Genomic DNA, 22811 nt, shown 5'->3' with positions numbered 1-22811 from the left:
GGCCACAAGCCCACAAGCAGACAACTAGGCAGGAAACCCTGGATTAGAGCTAATCCCCTAGCTTTGCAGACACTTATCAGTGAGTTGCTGTGGGTCCCATGGAGAAGAAGCAGAGCCAGCCTCAGGGAGCTCATCAGGCCTTCATCTGCCTGGGAAACTCCAGTTTAGAAAACTATATCTTTCCATGTTTTCCTCTGATAGGCGCTGCAATGATTCACATCTTATTCCCAAAAAGTGTTAGAAAAAGCCTGGCAAATAGTAACAGCTAGGATTCTTAATGCATTTCCAATATAAAAAAATCAACTTAATTAAGTAGGTTAACCGTTTTTTTTTCCTGAGCAGCAATCAACCCCTTAATTAATACTCTATTAAAATGAATTCCTAGGGAAGCACAGGCATGCACATAACAAATGAGTTCCTTTACCAAGGGTGCTATGCAGGAGATGCTAAATGGGCCTCCTTTCTGGACATTTACTAAATTTCAGAGTGTCCCTGGTTAATCAGATATGAAAAGCAGCCACAGGTTTGCTTCCTCTTCCTCTCAAGGGGGCATCTGGTCAAAGGTCTTCAACACTTATTTCTTAGAGCAAGCAGCAATGCAGGAAAAAACGGTGTACTGGTGGAAAGCCTAGACTTTTCTTATTACTATCACCCACCTTTAGAGGCTGCCCACGACCCTTCAGACCACCCAGGACTCTGATCAGACTTCTATCCATTCTACGAGCAGCCCGCCAAGGTTGAATGGCCTCCATGCCCTTACCTCTTTAGTATGTGTGTGGAAGGAGACAGACATGTCCAGGAGAAGCTTCCGCTGCTCTACCCTGCGCACGAAGTCTTGGATGCGCACCTCCAGGTGTCGAGCTGCCTTGTAGATCTCCTCTGGGTCACATTCCCCGGTCTGAGCCAACTGCTCCGCTGCTTCTAGAAGCTTGTCTGCATTGGTGTATGTATTCTGCCAGCAACAACAGTGAGGCAAAGTCAACTTGTAGTCAGGAACGGAGCTTCTCGCCTTCTCTCAGCCCACCCCTGGGATCCCAAAGGAGCAGGAGCGGAGGGGGGAGGCACTCAGCCAACAGCTCCCTGATCTGGCACCAACGCTTGTGCTGTGCGTGGAGCTGGCACACCGCCTCTCAGCAGGGAAGCAGCCGGGCTGCTCCACACAGCGGGCACCAGCTAGACACCTCCCCTGTCTCTGGGATTCCTCAGAAGTGCAACATCCCTGGAAGGAAGCAGAGCAACCTGCAAAAACCTCCACACCCCTCTCCATCCTCAGGAAGTACCATCCTTGTCCTCCCATCTCCTGTGGCACTTGCGAGAGTTCTAAATAGCACATCCACAAAGATGGTCTGTGTTTCTATGTGAGAACTCCACAAAACAGCACTAACAGGGAGGCTTGCTTTGCCTTTCCCCAAATTGCCAGTAACTTTAGATGTTTATTTTTTAAAACAGCTATCTCTTTCCAAGAGAAGGAAGCAGGCCACAGCCAGGGCGGGAGGAATGCAGGCCTTGCCCTGTCCCCCTTGAAGGCTGGTTATCTGCAGGAAGGTAGGGATGGGGTGGGATGGGAGTGTGATCATTTTGTTTGCCATAAGCCACTTCACTCCACTGCATGTGTGCATATACAGTCATACATGCTCCTCCAACTACCTGTTGGCACACAACATGGTACTTCCCCATAGCATTAAAAACCCAATCAACTTGCAATTAGGATTTTTCAGACTGTCTTTACAGTAGTTATTACATTGTATGTTATGGATACAATTTTTCCTCAGCAGGCGAAGGAAGGAAGGAAAGAAGGAAGGAAGGAAGGAAGGAAGGAAGGAAGGAAGGGAGGGAGGGAGGGGGAGAGGGAGGGAGGGAGAGAGGGAGGGAGGGAGGGAGGGAGAGAGGGAGGGAGGGAAGAAAAAAATAAGAAAAGAAGGAAATCTATTCTGGCACCTGTAATCCTAGCTACTCAGAGGCAGAGATCCTGAAAATCAAAGCCAACCTAAGCAGTAAAGTCCATGAGATTTCATCTCCAAAAATCAAAGAAAATAGGACTGGAGGCAGGCTCAAGTGATAGAGCAACAGCCAAGCAAGCACAAAGCTGTGATCTCAAGTGCCAATACCAACAAAATAAAAATTTCCAACACATACTGACATAGAACTGGTGATTCAGGTACATATATGTATTTCTCCATAGCTCTCAATTCAGCACTCTGCCTTGTGGTGGCGAACTGGTGATTAACAAAAACAGCTGGCCAAGTGTATCTAGAAGTAGAAGCCATGGGTATCAAACACAAAATAAATGAAGAACCTAAATGGGCTCATAGCAATCACTATAGAATTTACTTTTTAACTAATGGATGACCTGGGTATTATTGAATAAATTATGTGTCTCCTCGCCAAATTTGCATTAGTCTCAGTATGTGGGCTTAGTGGGAAATAGGATCATTTCAGATGTAATTAGTTGCATTAAATTTAAGACATGCTAGAAGAGAGTAAACTTCTGGCCCAATGGGACTAGTGTTCTTATAAAAAGAATGCCATATGAACACACACATACACACACACAACACAATACACATGGACAATGTTATGTGAAGAGCAAGGCAGACTGAGGATTTATCTTTAGAAAAGTAAGGTCAAATTATAAGGCACCAACAAATCAGATCAAGCGAAGAGAAAAAGAAAAGGAAATCCTTAAAAGCAGCCAGAGGAAAAGATATGTTTTATATTGGTCAGAGGCTTTGAGGGCAGCAGACTTTTTTTTTTTTTTTTTTTTTTGCTCTAAACTCAGGGCCTGAGCCCTGTCCCTGAGCCTCTATGTATTCAAGGCTAGCACTCTACCACTTGAGCCACAGCGCCACTTCTGACATTCTGTTTATGTGGTACTGAGGAATTGAACCCAGGGCTTCATGCATGCTAGGCAAGCACTCTACTACTAAGCCACATTCCCACCCTGCAGCAGATTCTTTATTAAATCTAGGACAAGCAAAATCAATGGAACAACATCTTGGAAGATGGAAGAAAAAAAATCTCTGAAAAAAAAAGCTAGGCAAAGCACAAATACCTTCCAAAACAAATGTTAAACAAAGTCTTTTTCAGGTATAAAAAACTGGAAGAAAAAAACTTCACTAGTAGACTTGCATGAACAAAAATATTAAAGGAAGTTCTACAGGAAGAAAGAAAACAATACCATATGGAAATTGGGATGAACGTACAGGAATGAAAAGCACTAGTGATGCTAGCTACAACGATAAATACATGTCTTTTTTTCTTTAATCTTTTTAAAGATAATAAAGTTTTAAACAAAAAGTAACAATGTAGGATTATGGTTGTAGCACATATATAAATATGTCAGCAATAATCACAAAGTTCTGAAAGATAAAAATAGAAGTATAATGTTATAAGGTTCTTATATTACATGTAAAGTAGTATCCGCTACATATTACTATGACAAATTAACATACCATAAAATCTAAAACAACCATTCAAATAACAGAGTTATGGCTGAGATTAAATGGAATCACAAAAATTCAATTAGCTGGAAAAATGGAGAAGCATCAACAAAAATCCCAGATGAAATAAGTAGAAAAATATCAAAACCTAGACAATATAAATGGATAATATGAACTATAAATTCTAAAATAGAAAGCAAAGGCCATCAGATTGGATAAAAAATGAAATCCCAAATACACATGTCTATGAAAATGTTCTTTAAATATAAGGAAAGAAGCAAGTGTAAAGGACAAGGATAGAAAAAGACATAGCACGATAACATTCATCAAAAGAAATATTATGTAAAACATAGTAGATCTGGGAACAAATAATATTACTATGGAAGAAGATCATTTTATAATGAATAAGGAATTAATTTTTCAGATCATAATAATCTTAAACATTTTTGTGACTAACAGCAACGTTTCAAGGTGTATGAAGCAAAAACTGAGTAACCTTGGAGGGAGAAAGTAACAAATACACAATTACAGATGGAAATTTTAATGCCCCCTTTCAATAATTAATAGAGACAGTGGATAGGAAATTAGTAAGGATGCAGACTTAAGTACACTCAACCAGCTCTACTTAAATGACATTTATAGAAAACTCCATCCAGCAACAGCAGAATACACATTTTCTCCATGGCACACAGTATGCTTATCAAGATAAACCGTATTCTGGGCCAGAACAGGCCCAAATTTAAAGTGATACAAGTCAAAATACTTGTTCTGACTATAATAAAATAGAATTTAACAAAAGAAATATCTGTGGAAAATCTCCAAAGTATTGTAAACTCTGCCCATTTCTTTTATATATATATATATATATATATATATATATATAATATATATATTTATAGATGAAAGATACTATACAGAGGGATTTCAGTTACATGAGTAATGAGTACATTTCCTATCAAGCATTGTTACCTCCTTCTTTATTTTTCCCCTATTATCCCTTTCCTCCCTACCTCCCCAACCCCTCCCCACCCACCAAGTTGTTAAGTTCGTTTTGAACACAGTCTTTTGTATATCTCATTGTTACAATGGGTCAACCTGTATCCTTGTTTCAGCACTTTGTATTTCCCTTCCTCTCCTCAAAGTAGAAAAATGTATATACAAGATGCAGGGCATTGGAATCAAATACAGTGAAAACAGGTGTTATACCATGGGGGAAGAACATACAAAAGAAACAAAAAAAATCACATAGTACATAAAAAACAACAGTGACAAATCTTATCAGAAAAGGAAGAGAACACACCCAAATAAATAAACTCAGAGATGAGAATGGAAACATCACCACAGAAACAACCAAGATTCAAAACATTATAAGGGAATACTTCTCAAACCTTTATGCTAATAAGTTTGAGAACTTGGCAGAAATGGACCTTTTCCTAGCAAGTATCATCATGCCGAAACTAAACCAAGATGAGTTAAACCATCTTAACAGGCCCAGATCAAGCATTGAAACAGAAATAGAAATAAGAGACCTCCCATCTAAGAAAAGCCCAGGACCAGATGGTTTTACAGCGGAATTCTACAAGGCCTTCAAAGCAGAGCTCACACCAATACTCCTCCAAGTTTTCAATGAAATTGAAAGAGAAAGTTCACTACCAAACTCATTTTATGAAGCCATCATAACCCTCATCCCAAAACCAGGCAAGGACTCATCAAAGAAAGAGAACTATAGACCCATTTCTTTGATGAACACTGATGCAAAACTTCTCAACAAAATTTTCACCAATCGACTTCAACAATTCATCCAAAAATCATACACCACAAACAAACAGGATTCATTTCAGGGATGCAAAGCTGGTCCAATATATGCAAATCAATTAATATAATTCATCACACCAACAAGAGCAAGGATAAGAACCACATGGTTATCTCAATAGATGCAGAAAAAGCATTTGACAAGATCCAACACCCCTTTATGATGAAGGTTCTGGAAAAATTAGGAATCCAGGGAATATTCCTCAATACAATAAAGGTTGTATATGACAAACCTACAGCCAGCATTATACTTAATGGTGAAAAACTCTTAACTCAGGAACAAGACAAGGATGTCTACTCTCTCCACTTTTCTTCAATCTAGTATTAGAATGCCTAGCTACAGCAATAAGACAAGATGCAAACATAAAAGGGATCCAAATAGCAAAAGATTAAGTAAAACCCTCCCTCTTTGCAGATGACATGATCTTGTATTTAAAGAATCCCACGGACTCCACTCCCAAATTACTCAAGCTGATTCAAAACTTTGGCAAAGTAGCAGGGTATAAAATTAACCCTCAAAAATCAATGGCTTTTCTGTATGCCAACAGTGAGAAAGGCTTGGCTGAAATCAGGAAAGCAACTCCATTCGTAATAACCCCACAAAAAATAAAATACATCGGAATTAACTTAACCAAAGAAGTGAAGGACCTCTATGATGAAAAGTTCAAAAACCTGAAAAAGGAAATCAAAACAGAACTTAGAAAATGGCAAAACCTCCCATGCTACTGGATCAACATCGTGAAAATGGCAATACTTCCCAAGGGTATCTACAATTCAATGCCATACTTATCAATATTCCAACCTCATTCTTCAAGGAAATAGAAGAGGCAATCCAAAAATTCATATGGAACAATAAAAGACCCTGAATAGCAAAAAAAGGTCCTTAACAGAAAGAACATGCTGGAGGAATATCAATACTAAATTTCAAACTCAACTACAAAGCCACAGTAATCAAAACAGCTTGGTACTGGCACAAGAACAGACCTCAGGACCAATGGAATAGAATTGAAAACCCAGAAATGAACCTACAGATCTATAGCCATCTAATCTTTGATAAGGGAGCTAAAAAAATAGAATGGAAGAAAGACAGCCTCTTCAGTAAATGGTGCTGGAAAAATTGGTCAATTACTTGTAGAAAACTAAAGCTAGATCCTTATATATCACCCTGCACCAGAATAACTCCAAATGGATCAAAGACCTCGGAGTCAAAGCCGACACTCTGAAAACATTACAGGATGGAATAGGAGAAACCCTAGGTCTCCTTGGCACAGGCCGAAATTTTTCTTAATAGAGACCCAGAAACACAACAAATCAAAGAAAGGTTGGACAAATGGGATTGCATGAAATTTCAGACCTTCTGCATGGCAAAAGACATAGCTAGCAAGATCAATAGAAAACCCATGGAAAATTAAATAAAAAAAAAAAAAAGAAAACCCATGGATTGGGAGAAGATCTTCACTAGCCATACAACGGACAAGGGTCTCATATCTAAAATATGCCTGGAACTCAAAAAATTAAATCCCCCAAACAAATCTTCAAAGAAACAACTGCCCAATAAATAAGTGGGCTAAAGACTTAAAGAGAAACTTCTCTGAAGAGGAAAGAAGGATGGCCAACAGACACATGAAGAAATGCTCAACCTCTCTAGCCATAAAAGAAATGCAAATCAAACCAACATTGAGATACCACCTCACCCCAGTTAGAATGGCTACAATCAAGAACTCTAATAACAACAGATGCTGGAGGGGATGTGGACAGAAGGGAACTCTACTGCATTGTTGGTAGGAGTGTAAGCTTGTTCAACCACTTTGGAAAGTAGTATGGAGGTTCCTCAAAAGATTCCACATAGAACTCCCCTATGACTCAGCAATCCCACTTTTGGGCATTTACCCAAATGATCACAAACAAGGCCATACTAAGGCTACCAGCACAACTATGTTTATTGCAGCATTATTTACCATAGCTAAGATATGGAACCAAGCCAGATGCCACTCAGTAGATGAATGGATCAAGAAAATGTGATAAATATATATACAATGGAATTCTATGCCTCCATCAGAAAGAATGACATTGCCCCATTTGTTAGGAAATAGAAAGAGTTGGAAAAAATTACATTAAGTGAAGTAAGCCAGGCCCAAAGAAACATAGGTCCCATGGTTTCCCTTATTTGCAATAACTAGTATATGTCTGAGACAAGCAGAAAAGATCAGGTAAGTTGATGTTAGGTGAAATGAACCCCAAGATAAGTATTGGAATGATTTTTTCTTTCATGCGATTGTTTCTAACATATTTATAAGATGATTTCTTTGTTGCTTTGTATGTCCCCCAGGGTATAAACCCTGCTTTCACTGTATTGGATGTTGGTATAATTTGGGGAGGGGAAGGGAAAAAAACAAATCGTTTAAATAGGGATACAGGTGGACCCATTGCAACAATGAGATGTACAAGTCGTTATGTCGAAAAATGAACTTTGCAACTTTGGCTGGGGGAGGGAGGAGGGATGGGAAGGGGAAACAAAGGAGGAGGCAACAATGCTTGATAAGAAATGTACTCAGCATTTTGCCCATGTAATTGTAACCCCTCTAATACAGTATTTTCACAATAATAATAATAAAAAAAGTGGCAAAGATAAAACCTCTTGGGGTTCATTTTACTTAGCATCCTCTTATATGATCATATATACATAGCTTTTTGTTTTGTTTTGTTTTTTGGTCAGTCGTGGGGCTTGAACTCTGGGCTTGGGCGCTGTCCCTGCGCTCTTCAGCTCAAGGCAAGTGCTCTACCACTTGAGCCACAGCGCCACTTCTGGTTTTCTAGTGGTTTATTGGTGATAAGAGTCTCATGGACTTTCCTGCCCAGGCTGGCTTTGAACCGTGATCCTTAGATCTCAGCTTCCTGAGTAGCTAGGATTATACAGGCATGAACCACTGGTGCCCGGCTTATACATAGCTTTTGCTTGTCTAGTCAGATTATCCTAGATGTATACTAGTTATTAACTATGCCCATTTCTAAATAATCCATGGATCAAAAGTTAAGCACATATTCATAGTCTTTTAGCCCCTGGGGGCAGCATTCTATCTACATTATCTCTCAGTTTTGGGATCAATTATAAGTTACACATTATTAATTTCAGCCTACAAATAAAAATACTAAGGCTCAGAGCATTAAAGTAACATATTCCAAGAACATTATATAATCAGAAAATCTACACCGAACTATAAACTTCCAAGCACTTCTCTGAAACACATTTCTCCAAAGTCTCCATATCTTTGGCTTATCCATTACTTTATATTTTACTTATTCTTTTGTCTTTGAATTTTCAATTTTGACATTGTAATTGTCCACTTATAGCTTTGAAACAGAGAACTGAATCTCCTCACAGGAAGACTTCTATCTTAATCATTGTTGTCAATCTCAACACTCATCAGTGTTCCTTTTGGGCACTGTGCTCTCCTTCAATGCTCAGCCAACCTAGACACTCTGCCGTCCAGTGGTGTGACAGCAGTAAGTCTTAGAAATGGATATTGCCCTCATTTCCGAATGTAGGCAGTCCTCAGCTAAGAATAAAATAAGTCAAACGTTCTTTTGTAAGCCACACTTTTTCAGTCCTATTTAACACTATAGTTGGGAGTTAGATTAGCATATATATTAGTATATATATATGTATATATATATATTAGTATATATATACACACATATATGTATGTATATGTATATATGTATGTATATACATATATATATTTTTTTTTTGTGCCAATCCTGGGGCTTGAACTCAGGGCCTGGGCACTGTCCCTGGGCTTCTTTTGCTCAAGCACTCTAGCACTTGAGCCAGAGCACCACTTCGGCTTTTTCTGTTTATGTGGTACTAAGGAATCAAACCGAGGGCTTCATGCATGCTAGGCAAGCACTCTACCACTAAGCCACCTTCCCAGCCCAGGATAAAAATTTTAAAAATCCCTTGAACATATATGTTCAAAGTAGAATACTGAGGTAGTACATGTACAATCAATGAGGGTAACATAGAAAAATGATTTTTAGTTTTCATCCCAGAGCTCAAAGAACATAGTTCTCCACTCAGTAGCTTTTGCTGACTTGGGAAGTGAGGGTGCAATATCGACTCTAATAACCATAGCACGGGGGTCTATGATGAGAAACATTAGAAGGATAGCAGAAATGTGACCCAACAGATTACTTCTACTGGAAGGACCACATCTTCCTGTATGCCTGGATAATGAAGCAAAGAAGAGCTGCCTCCATTAGGGCAACTTATATGTCCAAATAAGGCATATCTAATTAGGAGTTCTGGTCAAGGGCTCCTTAACTTGGAGAGTATCCATATGAATCTTCAGTTATAATTGGGATTGATATAAAAGTAACTACTGTAATGTCAATTCCTCCCAACATAGTCTGAGTGCTCTAGGAACTCAAACACCAACTTTATCACACTTACATATGTAATCATCACCCTACACATCCTCATACACATCTTTACTTTTGCTAGAGTTTTTTCCTTTATATATAAAATGCTTCAGCACATTTTCCTATGAATAGTATATTTTCAGAATTTCACAGGTTTTATTTATGGTGCTGAAGATTGAACCCAAGATCTTTTGCAAGTTAGGCAGGCCATTGAGCCCAGCTCAGTAGGATTTACCCCATATTTTAAAAAGTTTTATTTTCCTACAATTGAACTGTCTTAGTCTGTTTTTGCTGCTACCACTGAATAGCTGAGACTCAGTAGTTTAAAACAAACAGAAATGTATTGGCTCACAGTTCTGGAGGATAGGAAGTCCACAACTGAGAGACCTGTCACCTGGTAAGGGTCACCATGCGCTGGCATCCCATAGTGGAAGGTAAAATGGCAAGAAAGTCAAACTCAGCTTGAGGTATGGCACCAATCTCACCCATAAGGTAGATCCCTCAGGTGTACTACTTCTATGTATCCTACTTCCTAATACTGTTAAAAAGTCACTGAATTTCAACATAAATTTTAGAGGGAACAAACATTTAAACCATAGCACTAACTTTACAGGTTTAAGAATATACATAGATTGGGGAATGGTAGCTCATACCCATAAGCCCAACTACATGGGAGGCAGAGATTTGGAGGATCTTGGTTTGAGGCCAGTCTGGGCAAAAAGTTAACAAGATCCCAATCTCAACTAATAAACTGAGCATAGTGGTATATGACATCTGTCATCACAGCTGTGTGGGAAGATATAGATAGGAGGAGTATGGTCCAAGACTATTGGGAGACAGAACGGAGAAACTACATTTGAGAAAAATAACCAAAGCCAAAAAGGGAAGATCTGTGACTCAAGTGGTAGGGAACCTGCATATGAATAAAGAGGCTTTGAGTTCGTATGGCTGCTTTAAGCAAAATAAAATAAAAACAAAAACGTATCTAGCCCCTCCCCATTTCTGAGGAAATAATAGCAGGTGTTCTGTGGTAGGATATCTCTCTTTTACTGATTCTTTTTTTGTCTTTCCTTCTCTTTCCTTCTAATCTTTAGTAACCCTCTTCATTTATACGTCTTAAAGGAACTTTAATGTTCTCTTCTTATCTACAGACTGGAAACTGACTAGCCACTTTCAAGCAAGGGAAGAAAAGAACAGAACAGAATAGAACCAAACAGAAAAGAAAAGAAAAAGAGAAAATTAGCTGTTAACCATTTACTAAAACAACAATGAAATACTTTGTTTATAAACCAAAGGGCATGGCCAGTCCTAGAGGTATAGTTAGACAAGATACCAGGTCCATCCTATAAGAAAAAGACTATAATATAGACACCCTAATGGGAAGTATTTTCCCTGGGCTTGTCGCCCCTTCCCTGCAGGGACCAAAGAGGGCAGTGGAAGGCAGTGTTTGCTATAAGCCAGGCCTGGGAGAACCTGGTTGTCACTACTGATACTAGAACACAAATAAGATGGTGAAGATAGGAGGGACACTAAAATGGCCAGATGTTGGCCCAGAACTGCTGCAGGGGACAAACAAAAGGGAGCAATAGAGAGCAAAGAGAGCTAAGCAATTAGGGGCTCAAACCAAAAAAAATTGTGCCATGCAGAGCCAAAAAAAAATCTCTGCTGATCACTCAGTTCAAACTGGCAAAATAACAAAGGGGAATGTGTAGTCACAACAGGATAATTTGGCCAAACACAAATAATGAAGAAGGTAGGCAGAAGTATTCAGAAGCGGATGTGTACAATGCCCAGTGGCCCTGACCCTGTATAAATTCTTTCTTGCATGGAATGCATTTTCTCTTTAATTGTCATTGTAAAGGTGATATACAGAGGGGTTACAGTTACATAAGTCAAGTAATAAAATGCATTTCTTTGGGGCTGGGAAGGTGGCTCAGTGGTAGAGTGCTTGCCTTGCATGCATGAGGCCCTGGGTTTGATTCCTCAGCACCATATAAGCAGAAAAAGCTGCCAGTGGCACTGTGGCTCAAGTGGTAGAGTGCTAGCCTTGAGCTGAAGAGTTGAAGGACAGTGCCTAGGCCCAGAGTTAAGGCCCCATGACTGACAAATAAATAAATAAATAAATAAAAATGTATCTCTTTTTGAACAGTGTCACCTCCTCCTTTGTTTTCTCCCAGTTTTTCCCTTGCAATCTCCCTCTCCCACAAGTTGCTTAGTTCATTTTCAACATAGTGACTAGTGAGTATCACTGCTGCATTGGTTCACCCTTTGTCCCACCATTTCTTGTGTTCCACCTTACCCTCCCCAAAACAGATAAACGCACAGGCAAAACAAAAGGTACAGAAATTCTTAAAGGCAGAGAAGCAAGCAATTGAAAAGACAGCACTTCCACATTACCGAATAAAGCTAACTGCTACAGGGTTTGGCAATTCGAGAGTTAATGGGGGGAAATGTACCCAAAGCAATGTTCTATCTCAGAAGGATGTAACTTCCCAATGTTACTGTTTTTCCTGTTTTCTATATTCTAAGTTTGGCTGCCCGTGGGAGGCAGTGGGGGTGAGAGGGAGAAGGCAGGGCTTTGGAGAGACAAGATAGTTGGCTTGAAAATATTGCTGAGAACTTAGGAGCTTATGGATTCATTTTTTTCTTCTGCTCTGTCCCTAAAGGGGCAGAGAGGAAAAGGCTGTGTCTAATGTAGGAAAATGTGGGACAGATAATAAGTGATCAGAACAGGGGATTTGGTCCATACTTCTGCTTCTATACCACAGTTGGCACAACATTTCTTTAGATCCTAGTATCCTGTTTTGGGTCACACATAGCCCTGTGGATCCAGGGTTGGCCCTGTCTTACAGATGTATAATGAGCCCATAGCCTCTGCCCTCAGGGTCACTGACTCTCTAGTGTTGGTGTTTCTGCCCACCTTCTACATTCTTGGACTTTCTATTTTCCCCTTTCCACTTATCTTAGATCTTAAGTCCGGCTCAGACAAAATACCTTAGACTAGGTGCTTTTAAATAACAGAAGTACATATTCTACAATACTAGAGGCTAGGACTGAGGCACTAGCAGATTTAGATTTGGTGTCTGATAAGGGTCCACTTCCTGGTTCCTAGATGGCACCTTCTCATGTTCCTCAAACAGCAGAAGGGGTCCTAATCTTATTCATGGTCCTGATCACCTCCCAAAGACCCCTGCTTCCCAGAACAACCATTTTGGAGATTGAATTTCAACCTGAAAATTTGAAAAAGAAACAAGAACTCAGGCCATAGCACAACTACCAGTCTGTGTGTGTGTGTAGAAGGGGTGGGAGGGTGAGAGGGAGAGAGAGAGAGAGAGAGAGAGAGAGAGAGAGAGAGAGAGAGAGAGAGAGAGAGAGAGAGAGGGAGAGAGGGAGAGAGACAGAGAGGAGAGAGAGAGACAGACAGAGAGGAGAGAGAGAGACAGACAGAGACAGACAGAAATAGAGAACACATTAATCCTGGGGCTTGAATTATGGGCCCTGGGCACTGTCCCTGAGCTCCTTTTGATCAAGGCTAGAACTCTACCACTTGAGCCACAGCACCACTTCCAGCTTTTTCTGTGATTAACTGGAGATGGAGTTTCATGGCCTTTTCTGCCTGGGCTGGTTTTCAACCTTGATCCTCAAATCTCAGCCTTCTGAATAACTAGGATTATTGGCATGAGCCACTAGTGCCTGGCCTACCAGTCTTTTCTTTTCTTTTTAAAATGTTTTTTATTGTGAAAATACTGTATGGAGGGGTTACAATCACATGAACAAGGTGATGAGTACATTTCTTACTAAGCATTGTTGCCTCCTCCTTTGTTTTTCCCCTAGCATGCCTTCCCTCCCATCTCCACAATTACCCCTCCCCATTCCTGCCCCTGCCTAAATTGTAAAGTCCATTTTTTGACATAGCGTCTTATACATCTCATTGTTACAATGGGTCAACTTGTCACTGTATTTGATGTTGGTATAATTTGGGGAGTAGAACGGAAAAAACAAATTGTTTAAATAGGGATACAAGTTGACCAGTTTTTTCTTTTAGCTAGCCTCTCTGGTCTGGATTCTTGGATTATATGGCAGAGTTTCTCAACTCTGGCAGGTATCTAAGTACCTGAGACTATAAGTAATGAGCCTGTAAGTACTCGAGCATATAAGCCTTTTTGAAAACTGTTATTATGGATGTAACTAGTCAAGATGAGATCATACTGGAACAGAGTATCCAAATATGTGATATGACTAGTGTTTATGTAAGAATGTGGCCATGTGAGGCTGCAGACACAAGAACAACACCATGTGGCATAAGGGCCAAGACTGGCATGGTGCTGCTATATTAGACAAGCATAAACTGCCAGCCAACTGGCAGAAGTTAGGACAAAGCCCAAAACAGATTCTTCTTTATAGCCTTCAGAAGGAACCAACCCTAAGCTGGGCAAGGTTGCACATGCCTGTAGGCCTAATTACCTGGGAGACTGAGGCCAGAGGAACTCAAGTTCAAGCCTGAAAAAAGAAAGGAAACTAATCCTGCTAACATCTGATGCTAAATGTCTAGCTTCCAAAACTATGGGACAAAATACATATTTGGTGTTTCAGCCTCTCCAGACTGTGGTACTAGATTGGAGAAGTGCTAGGAAACAAAGGTAAGGGCTGTCTTGTACTACGAATGATGTTTTGAAAGCATCCCTGGGCCCTATGCAGATATTATCACCCAGATGTTATCATTCAAAAGGTCCCAACACTGACTCATGATTGCCTTCTAAGAGAGGCAATAGTATGTTAAAATGGATTAAGACCATAAGACCATAGAGGAAGCCCTGTTGAGGTACTATACTTTACAATTCCTTCATTTTACAGTGTTTTCCTGGTAATCCTTCAGATGGATGGAGCCTAAAGGCATTACCTAATCCCATGGTTCCCACAGAACACAGGAGAGAGTCGTAGTGAGGTTGGGGGTGGAGATTAAAGAAAAATGTAGTGTCCAGGTTCCTATTGCAGGCTACTTAAATCAGGATCGGTTGGGGAACAGGGTGAGAGAGTATCTGGCAGCCATATGGCTTAAAACCTCCCCAGGTCCCACAGTATAACCCCCTGCTTTCACTATATTTGATGTCAGTATAACTTGTAGAGGAGATGGGGAAAAACAAGTCGTTTAAGGATACAGGTGGACCTGTTGCAACAATGAGAAGTACAAGTTGTCATGTCGAAAATGAGCTTTACAATGTTGGTGGGGGTGGGGGGAAGCGGGGAGGATTGGGTGGGGAGGTGGGGAGGAGGCTGGGAAGGGATGTGAAGGGTAAACCAAAGGAGGAGGCTGCAATGCTTGATAGGAAATGTACGCATTAACCTGCCCATGTAATTGTAACCCCTCTGTACAGTGTGTTCAAAAAAAAAATTAAAAAAAAAAAACCTCCCCAGGTGACTATAATTACAGCTAATTCCACATTGAAACTACTCACCTAAGGCCAGAGCTCAATATGTGGGCTAATATTCAGAGGTGATCAATCACAGTGGTTAGTGCCTGTAATCCCAGGTACTCAAGAAAGTCTGGGGCAGGAGGATCACAAGTTTGAGGTTGGCCTAGGCTACAGAGCAAGACTGTCTCAAAAATCAAAAACAGAGAGGGCTCAAGATGGCGACGGGGCAGTAGGGAAACGCCACAGCTCTCTCCAACCAAAAAGAGAGTTCGAGTTCCAACCTTTAATCTCCCCAAGAGACCGACAACAACAAAAAGACGAACACTCAGAGAAAAACCAGAGGTGGAAAATAACAAAAAAAGAAAGAGAGGAAAAGAAGAATTTCAGAACAGAGAAGAGCGAAGACCCCTCCCCCAACCTTTACTGGCCGCGCGGCAGTGCGCCAAGCCGCCGGCCAGCCGGCCCGGCAGGGGCTGCCGGAGCCACAGAGACACAGGGGGCTGCTTGCAGATCACCAGGTACCGGATTGCAGAACAGCGGATCGCCAGGAACAGAGAAACCTACTAGCCGGGAGTCTCCAGGAGGATCCCACCCCACCCATCACTCTCCACCGGAGCGGAGAGGCTCCATCCCGCCAAAGCCGCCCGGCACCAGCAGCGCCACAAAGGGACCTGTCGCGATCGCAACGACCCGGCGGGGGGCCGCCCAACCCAGCCCGCAACCACCCCAACTGAACTCGGACTGCAACAACAACTGACGGACTGCAACAACAACTGACGACCTACAGGGTGAGTACCCATCAGGGGACAGGGAATCCATCAAGGGAGACCAGAGCTGGAGGGAATCCCCAGACCCTGACCTAGACTCCCTACCCCAACACCCGGACCACAGGACCCACTAAAACTGGGAACTGTTCGAGAGCCCCACCAGCCGGTGGAGCACACTCTGCTGGCCAGGCCAGAGCAAGAGCGCCCCGGGAAGGGAGCTTAAATGCTCAAGCCAGGAACAGTGCCCCTGGGTCAAGACTACCAACAGTAGAAGAAATTTGAACTGTGTCCTCCAGGCTGCATAACCAAGGTGGTATACACATTAGCACAGGCCTAACGAGCGCGCTCCAGGCTGGGGCCGGAACCAGGCCAGGGGACCGGCGCCTGAACAAAGCAAAAAGGGTCAGAAGTGGGGCTGTGGCTCAAATGGTAGGGTGCCAGCCCTGAGCTGAAGAGCTGAGGGACAGCACCCAAACCTAGAGTTCAAGCCCACAACCAGCCCAAAACAAACAAAAACACATCAGGAGCCCATAGCAGACTCCAGTATTTGGGAGAGTGCATCCAGAGCATCTGATCTTCCCAAGAGCACCCGCAGGAGCAAACACAAGCAGTCTAGGCTGCTCAACCCTTCCAAAGGCGGGAATTGCTACAGCAGAGAGCTGAGAATCCTAAGTGAATAGCAGCTGGAAATAGGCTCCCAACAGAATCCAGATCAGACACAGACTCTCTCTACCAATAGAGAATCAGCAACCAAGCAAAGACAGACACACCAAAACAAGATTGAAGAGCAGTCTCCTGAACCCCCATGCGAAAATCACAGAGAAAAATCACAAGGTTTACCACTACCCAGGACAGCAAGCTCACCTCAAAAGCCAGCAGCCACGCAGGGGAGAGCCCCAGTGGGAGCAAAGCAGGAATGGAAGACAAAAACTACATCCAAGGGTTGCTGGAGGCAATGACTCAAGAAATAAAGCGAGAAATGGATCAGAAATTGAAAGAGCACAAGGATGAACTATCAAAAGATATACAGGATATCAAACAAAAATTGGATGCAAAAATAGAAGCTGCACAAACCTCAGTAAGAAGTGAGATAAACGCCAAATTAGAGGTAATGCATACTGATATCACCTCATTGAGAGGTGAGATCAGTACTCTGAGAACCAACATTGAATCCATAAAGGGATCCATTTCCATCATGCAAACCACAATAGAAGCCACGGTCAACAGAGTGAATGAAATGGAAGGTAGAGTGTCAGATACAGAAGACAGAATACACCAACTGGACCAAAAAGTGACAGATATGGAAAAATCACTCAAATTAAACCAAAGGGAAATTCAAGAGCAAGCAGATAATGCTAAAAAATTTAACCTTCGCATAATCGGAGTGGACGAAGGTGAGGAATTCCAGAGCAAGGGAATGCAACACCTATTTAACAAGATAGTCAATGAAAATTTTCCCCACCTCAAAAACGACCATCTTAACTACATCACAAAAGCTTATCGAACACCCAACAAGCAAGATCCCAGGAGAAACACTTCTAGGCACATAATAGTAACAATGATGGATCTGAATAATAAGGAAACAATCCTGCATGCAGCAAAAATGAAGAAGGAGCTATACTACAACGGGAAAAAAATTAGAATCACTGCAGATCTCTCCACACAAACAATGAATGCAAGAAAAGCCTGGGAAAGCACCATACGAGCCCTGAGAGCCAATAACTGCCAACCCAGACTGATATACCCGGCAAAGCTAGCATTCACATTCGATGGAGAACTGAAAACTTTTAATAGCAAAGAAAAACTAAATGAATACATAAACATTAAGCCAGCATTACAAAGAATTCTAAGAGGGGGGACACAACCTGAAGAAAGCAACCAGGAACTGGGACCTGCCCCAAACAGGCATTACTCAAAGTCTAACTGAGCAAGCACAGGAGGAAAGGAAAGAAGAAAAACTTAGGAAAACGGAATGGCAGGGACAACAATGCATCTCTCTATACTTTCTCTTAATATAAATGGGCTGAATTCGCCAATTAAAAGAAAACGAACTGAGGACTGGATCAGAAAACAAGACCCATCCATCTGTTGCCTTCAGGAGACCCACCTCTCAGCCAAACATACAAACAAACTCAGAGTGAAGGGGTGGAAAAGGATCTACCAATCAAATTCCCCCAATAAGAAAGCAGGTGTAGCTATCCTGATATCTGACAAAATAAACTTTTCATTAAAATCAGTACAGAAAGACAAGGACGGACATTACATATTAATAAAGGGAACAATCCAAGAGGAGGATATAACCATCATCAACTTATATGCCCCAAATATCGGTGCACCCAGATATGTTAAACAAATGCTCTCAAACTTACAGAATAAAATAGATCCCAATACGATAATACTAGGAGACTTTAACACGCCACTCTCACCAAAGGACAGGTCTACCAACCAGAGGATTGGCAAAGAAGCTACCGAATTAAGTGAGGCCATACTTCAAGCGGAATTAACTGACATCTACCGAGTATTTCACCCTAAAACAACACAGTACACATTCTTCTCAGCAGCTCATGGAACTTTCTCCAAAATAGACCATATCATAGTTCATTCAAGGAACTTAAGCAAATACAAAGGGATCGACATAATCCCCTGTATCCTATCTGACCACAGTGGAATCAAGCTAGCTCTCAATAACAAAGCATACCGCAGAAATTTCTCTAATACATGGAAATTGAACAGCACACTCCTTAACAAGGCCTGGGTAACAGAAGAGATCAGAGAAGAAATAAAGCATTTCCTAGAACTCAATGAAAATGAAAACACCTCACAAAGAAACTTGTGGGACACAGCAAAAGCAGTCCTGAGGGGCAAATTTATTGCCCTCAGTGCCCACATCAAGAGAATGGAGACAGACCAAGTAAATAATCTCATGTTGCAACTAAAACAGCTAGAAAAACAAGAAAAAATGGGACCTAAAGCTACTAGACGAAGCCAGATAACCAAATTGAGAGCAGAGATTAACCAATTAGAAAATCAGAAAACCATAACCAAAATAAACCAAACAAAAAGCTGGTTCTTTGAAAAAATAAACAAAATTGATGGCCCGTTGGCAAGATTAATTAAAAAAAGAAGAGAGGAAACCCATATTAATAGGATTAGGGATGCCACGGGAAACATCACAACACGTACCCAAGATATCCAAACAATTCTAACAGACTACTTTCAAAAGCTATACTCTCTAAAGGAAGAAAATCTGGCGGAAATGGATGCATTTTTAGAGAAATACAAGTTACCCAAACTGAGCAAAGAAGAAGTTAACCAATTAAATAAGCCAATATCCTATAATGAGATACAGGAAGCTATCAAAAGTCTTCCAACAAAAAAAAGCCCAGGACCAGATGGATTCACAGCAGAATTCTATAAGACCTTTAAAGAAGAACTAATACCCATACTCCTCAAGCTCTTCAGAGAAACAGAGAAGGAGGGAGCTATCCCAAACTCATTCTACGAAGCCAATATCACACTCATCCCCAAACCAGGCAAAGACCCAACCAAAAAGGAGAATTACAGGCCAATCTCCTTGATGAACACAGATGCAAAGATCCTTAACAAGATTCTAGCTAACAGAATCCAGAAACACATAAAAAAAATAATACACTATGATCAGGTAGGCTTCATCCCAGAGACACAGGGATGGTTTAACATACGTAAGTCAATAAATGTAATCCAGCATATCAACAGAGCCAAGGTCAAGAATCACATGATTATCGCCACAGATGCAGAAAAGGCCTTTGATAAAATTCAACATTCATTCATGCTAAAAGCTCTGGAGAAAATAGGAATAGAAGGAACATTTCTAAAAACAATAAAAGCCATTTATGACAGACCAATAGCCAATATTATACTTAATGGGGAAAAGCTACAACCAATCCTCCTAAAAACAGGAACAAGGCAAGGATGTCCACTGTCTCCACTCCTCTTCAACATAGTCCTAGAACCCTTAGCCAGGGCAATAAGGCAAGAAAAAGACATTAAAGGGATCCGCATAGGGAAAGAAGAAGTGAAACTATCCCTTTTTGCAGACGACATGATACTATACCTCCACGATCCCAAAAACTCCATCCCCAAACTTTTAGAAATCATAAGTCACTTCGGCAAAATAGCAGGATACAAAATAAACCCACAAAAATCAGTTGCCTTCCTATACACTGATAACGCACAGGAAGAGAGGGAAATAAAGGGAGCAACCCCATTCACAATAACCTCCCAAAAAATAAAATATTTAGGAATTAACCTAACCAAAGATGTAAAAGAACTATTTAATGAGAACTATAAAAAGTTAAAGAAAGAAATTGCAGAAGACACTAGGAAATGGAAAGACCTCCCATGCTCCTGGATAGGCCGACTTAATATAGTAAAGATGGTGATACTTCCAAAATTAATATACAAATTCAATGCAATTCCTATTAAAATCCCAATGACGTACATCACTGAAATACAGAAAACAGTCCAAAAATTTATATGGAACAACAAAAGACCTAGAATAGCCAAAACAATTCTAGGGGATAAAGACAATATGGGAGGGCTATCCATGCCGAACTTCAAACTCTACTACAGAGCTATAATCACAAAGACAGCATGGTACTGGCACAAAAACAGACCCGAAGACCAATGGAACAGAATAGAAGATCCAGATATAAATCCACAGGCCTACAGCCAGCTGATATTCGACAAAGGAGCCAAAGACATACAATGGAAGAAACACAGCCTCTTCAACCGCTGGTGCTGGGAAAACTGGGCAGCCACATGCAGAAAACTAAAAGTGGACCCCAGCCTATCACCATGCACCAACATCAACTCAAAATGGATTAAAGACCTTAACATTAAACCTGAATCTCTGAAACTACTGCAGGACAGAGTAGGAGAGACACTTGAACTAATAGGCACAGGAAGGAACTTCCTGAACAGAGTCCCAGGGTCACAACAAGTTGGAGAGAGACTCGACAAATGGGACTACCTTAAAATAAAAAGCTTCTGCACAGCTAAATCTATCGCAACTAAGCTAGAAAGACAACCAACTAATTGGGAAAAAATATTTACCAGCAATATATCAGACAAGGGGTTAACATCCTGTATATACAGGGAACTCAAGAAACTAATCCCTCCCAAACCTAACAAACCAATTACTAAATGGGCAAGGGAACTAAAGAGGGACTTCTCAAATGAAGAAATAAAAATGGCAAAGAAACACATGAGGAAATGTTCATCATCCCTGGTGGTGAAGGAAATGCAAATAAAGACAACCCTGAGATACCACCTTACCCCAGTCAGAATGTCCCACATCCACAAATCAGCCAACGACAAATGCTGGAGGGGATGTGGAGAAAGAGGAACCCTATTACACTGCTGGTGGGAATGTACACTTATACAACCACTTTGGAAAGCAGTCTGGAGGGTCCTTAGAAAGCTAAAGATTGACCTCCCTTACGACCCAGTCATACCACTTCTAGGCATCTACCCTGAACAACAGGAACCAATATACAAGGACACGTGCACCTCCATGTTTATTGCAGCACTGTTCGCAATAGCTAGGATATGGAAACAACCTAGGTGCCCCACCACAGATGAATGGATCCAAAAATTGTGGTATCTATACACAATGGAATATTATGCAGCCATTAGAAATGACAAAATAATGGCATTTGCAGGGAAATGGATGGAGCTAGAAGGAATCATGTTGAGCGAGGTAAGCCAAGAACGAAGAGACAAACGGTACATGGTCTCCCTCATAAGTGGATGCTAAATCCAAAAGGTTAGTGATACGACAAAACTAACAGGACTTAAGAAACAAAGAACTCCCGCTCATCTGGTTGAACCACTACTAAATATCCTCATGCTGCTGATCACAAATATGGTATATAACATGCGAACACTGTTATATATTACAGACTGTGGTAGACAATTTGCTCCAGGGAAGTTAGAATGAACTTGTGACTTTGAAATTATGTAATCATTTAATCACAATCAAAAAAAAAAAAAAAAAAAAAAAAAAAAAAAAAAAAGAACCTCGGGGAAGGGAGGGAGGGAGGGGATGGTAGGGGGAAAACAATGGAGGGGGTAACAATGTTCAAGAGGAAGTGTACTCATAACCTCACTCATGTAACTGTGACCCTCTGTATAGTAGCTTTACAATAAAAAAAAAAAAAAAAAAAAAAAAAAAAAAAAAAATCAAAAACAAAAAAGAACAATATCAACAAAAATGGAGGCAAATGTAGTCTTCTGCCTTGAAATAGCTGTAGTCTTTGAATGAATGACATTGGTTCTGAAGACCAAAAAACCTCAGTGGAACTATGATCTGATCAATTTAATACTTTGCTTATTAAATCAAACACAGTAACTGTGTGATATACAAAATTAATGTCTAGAAGTGGGTAAAATATTCAACGACGTAAATGGGACATCTCACTGTGTTACCTCCACATGAAAGAGTATCATAAGTCACTATAATCGTGCTTTTGAAGAATATTGAATGACTTGAGAAAATGTTCCCAATGTAACGTTAAATAAAAAAGTCAAGACAAAGCAGATTTGTACTATCTGTTTATAAGCTACTATTGATAATGATGGCTGCCATTCGGGATTAACATATAAGTGTTATTATGTGTTGGACCATGCTATAATGGTACATTACAGGTAAGAAAATTGAGGTTTAGAAAAAGTAAAGAACTGGAGTAATCTCTCATATCAGAAAATAGTAGATACTGATCTGGAATTCACAAGTTGATTCCAATCAAGACATCCTTAGTCTTCTGCTGTGTTGAATGGAAACTTATTGGTCAAACAGTGGTTCAATTTAGTTGGTGAAAATACAGTATATACTGAAGTGAAACTCCAAGGAGCAAACCTTTCAAATGGAGTTATAACTACCAGAAAGGTGGAGTAGGTTGAAGGGACAAAAAAGGAAA

At 40.7% G+C, this 22811-nt stretch overlaps 1 protein-coding gene across 2 annotated transcripts in view; it reads right to left on the bottom strand.

Annotated features, from left to right (window-relative positions):
- Positions 1-22811, bottom strand: part of LOC122097505 (kalirin) — a 470035-nt gene that overhangs the window by 117577 nt on the left and 329647 nt on the right. For both annotated transcript variants that reach the window (XM_042668072.1, XM_042668064.1), the window contains exon 11: positions 761-952. In XM_042668072.1, the coding sequence (XP_042524006.1) occupies positions 761-952 (192 nt within the window). The remainder of the gene's footprint in view (positions 1-760; positions 953-22811) is intronic.

The sequence above is a fragment of the Dipodomys spectabilis genome, unplaced genomic scaffold, assembly GCF_019054845.1.
Source record: "Dipodomys spectabilis isolate Male_0828 unplaced genomic scaffold, ASM1905484v1 ptg000017l, whole genome shotgun sequence".
Classification (NCBI taxonomy): domain Eukaryota; kingdom Metazoa; phylum Chordata; class Mammalia; order Rodentia; family Heteromyidae; genus Dipodomys; species Dipodomys spectabilis.
Note: the sequence above shows the minus strand (reverse complement) of the source record. Positions and strands in the feature narration are given on the sequence as shown.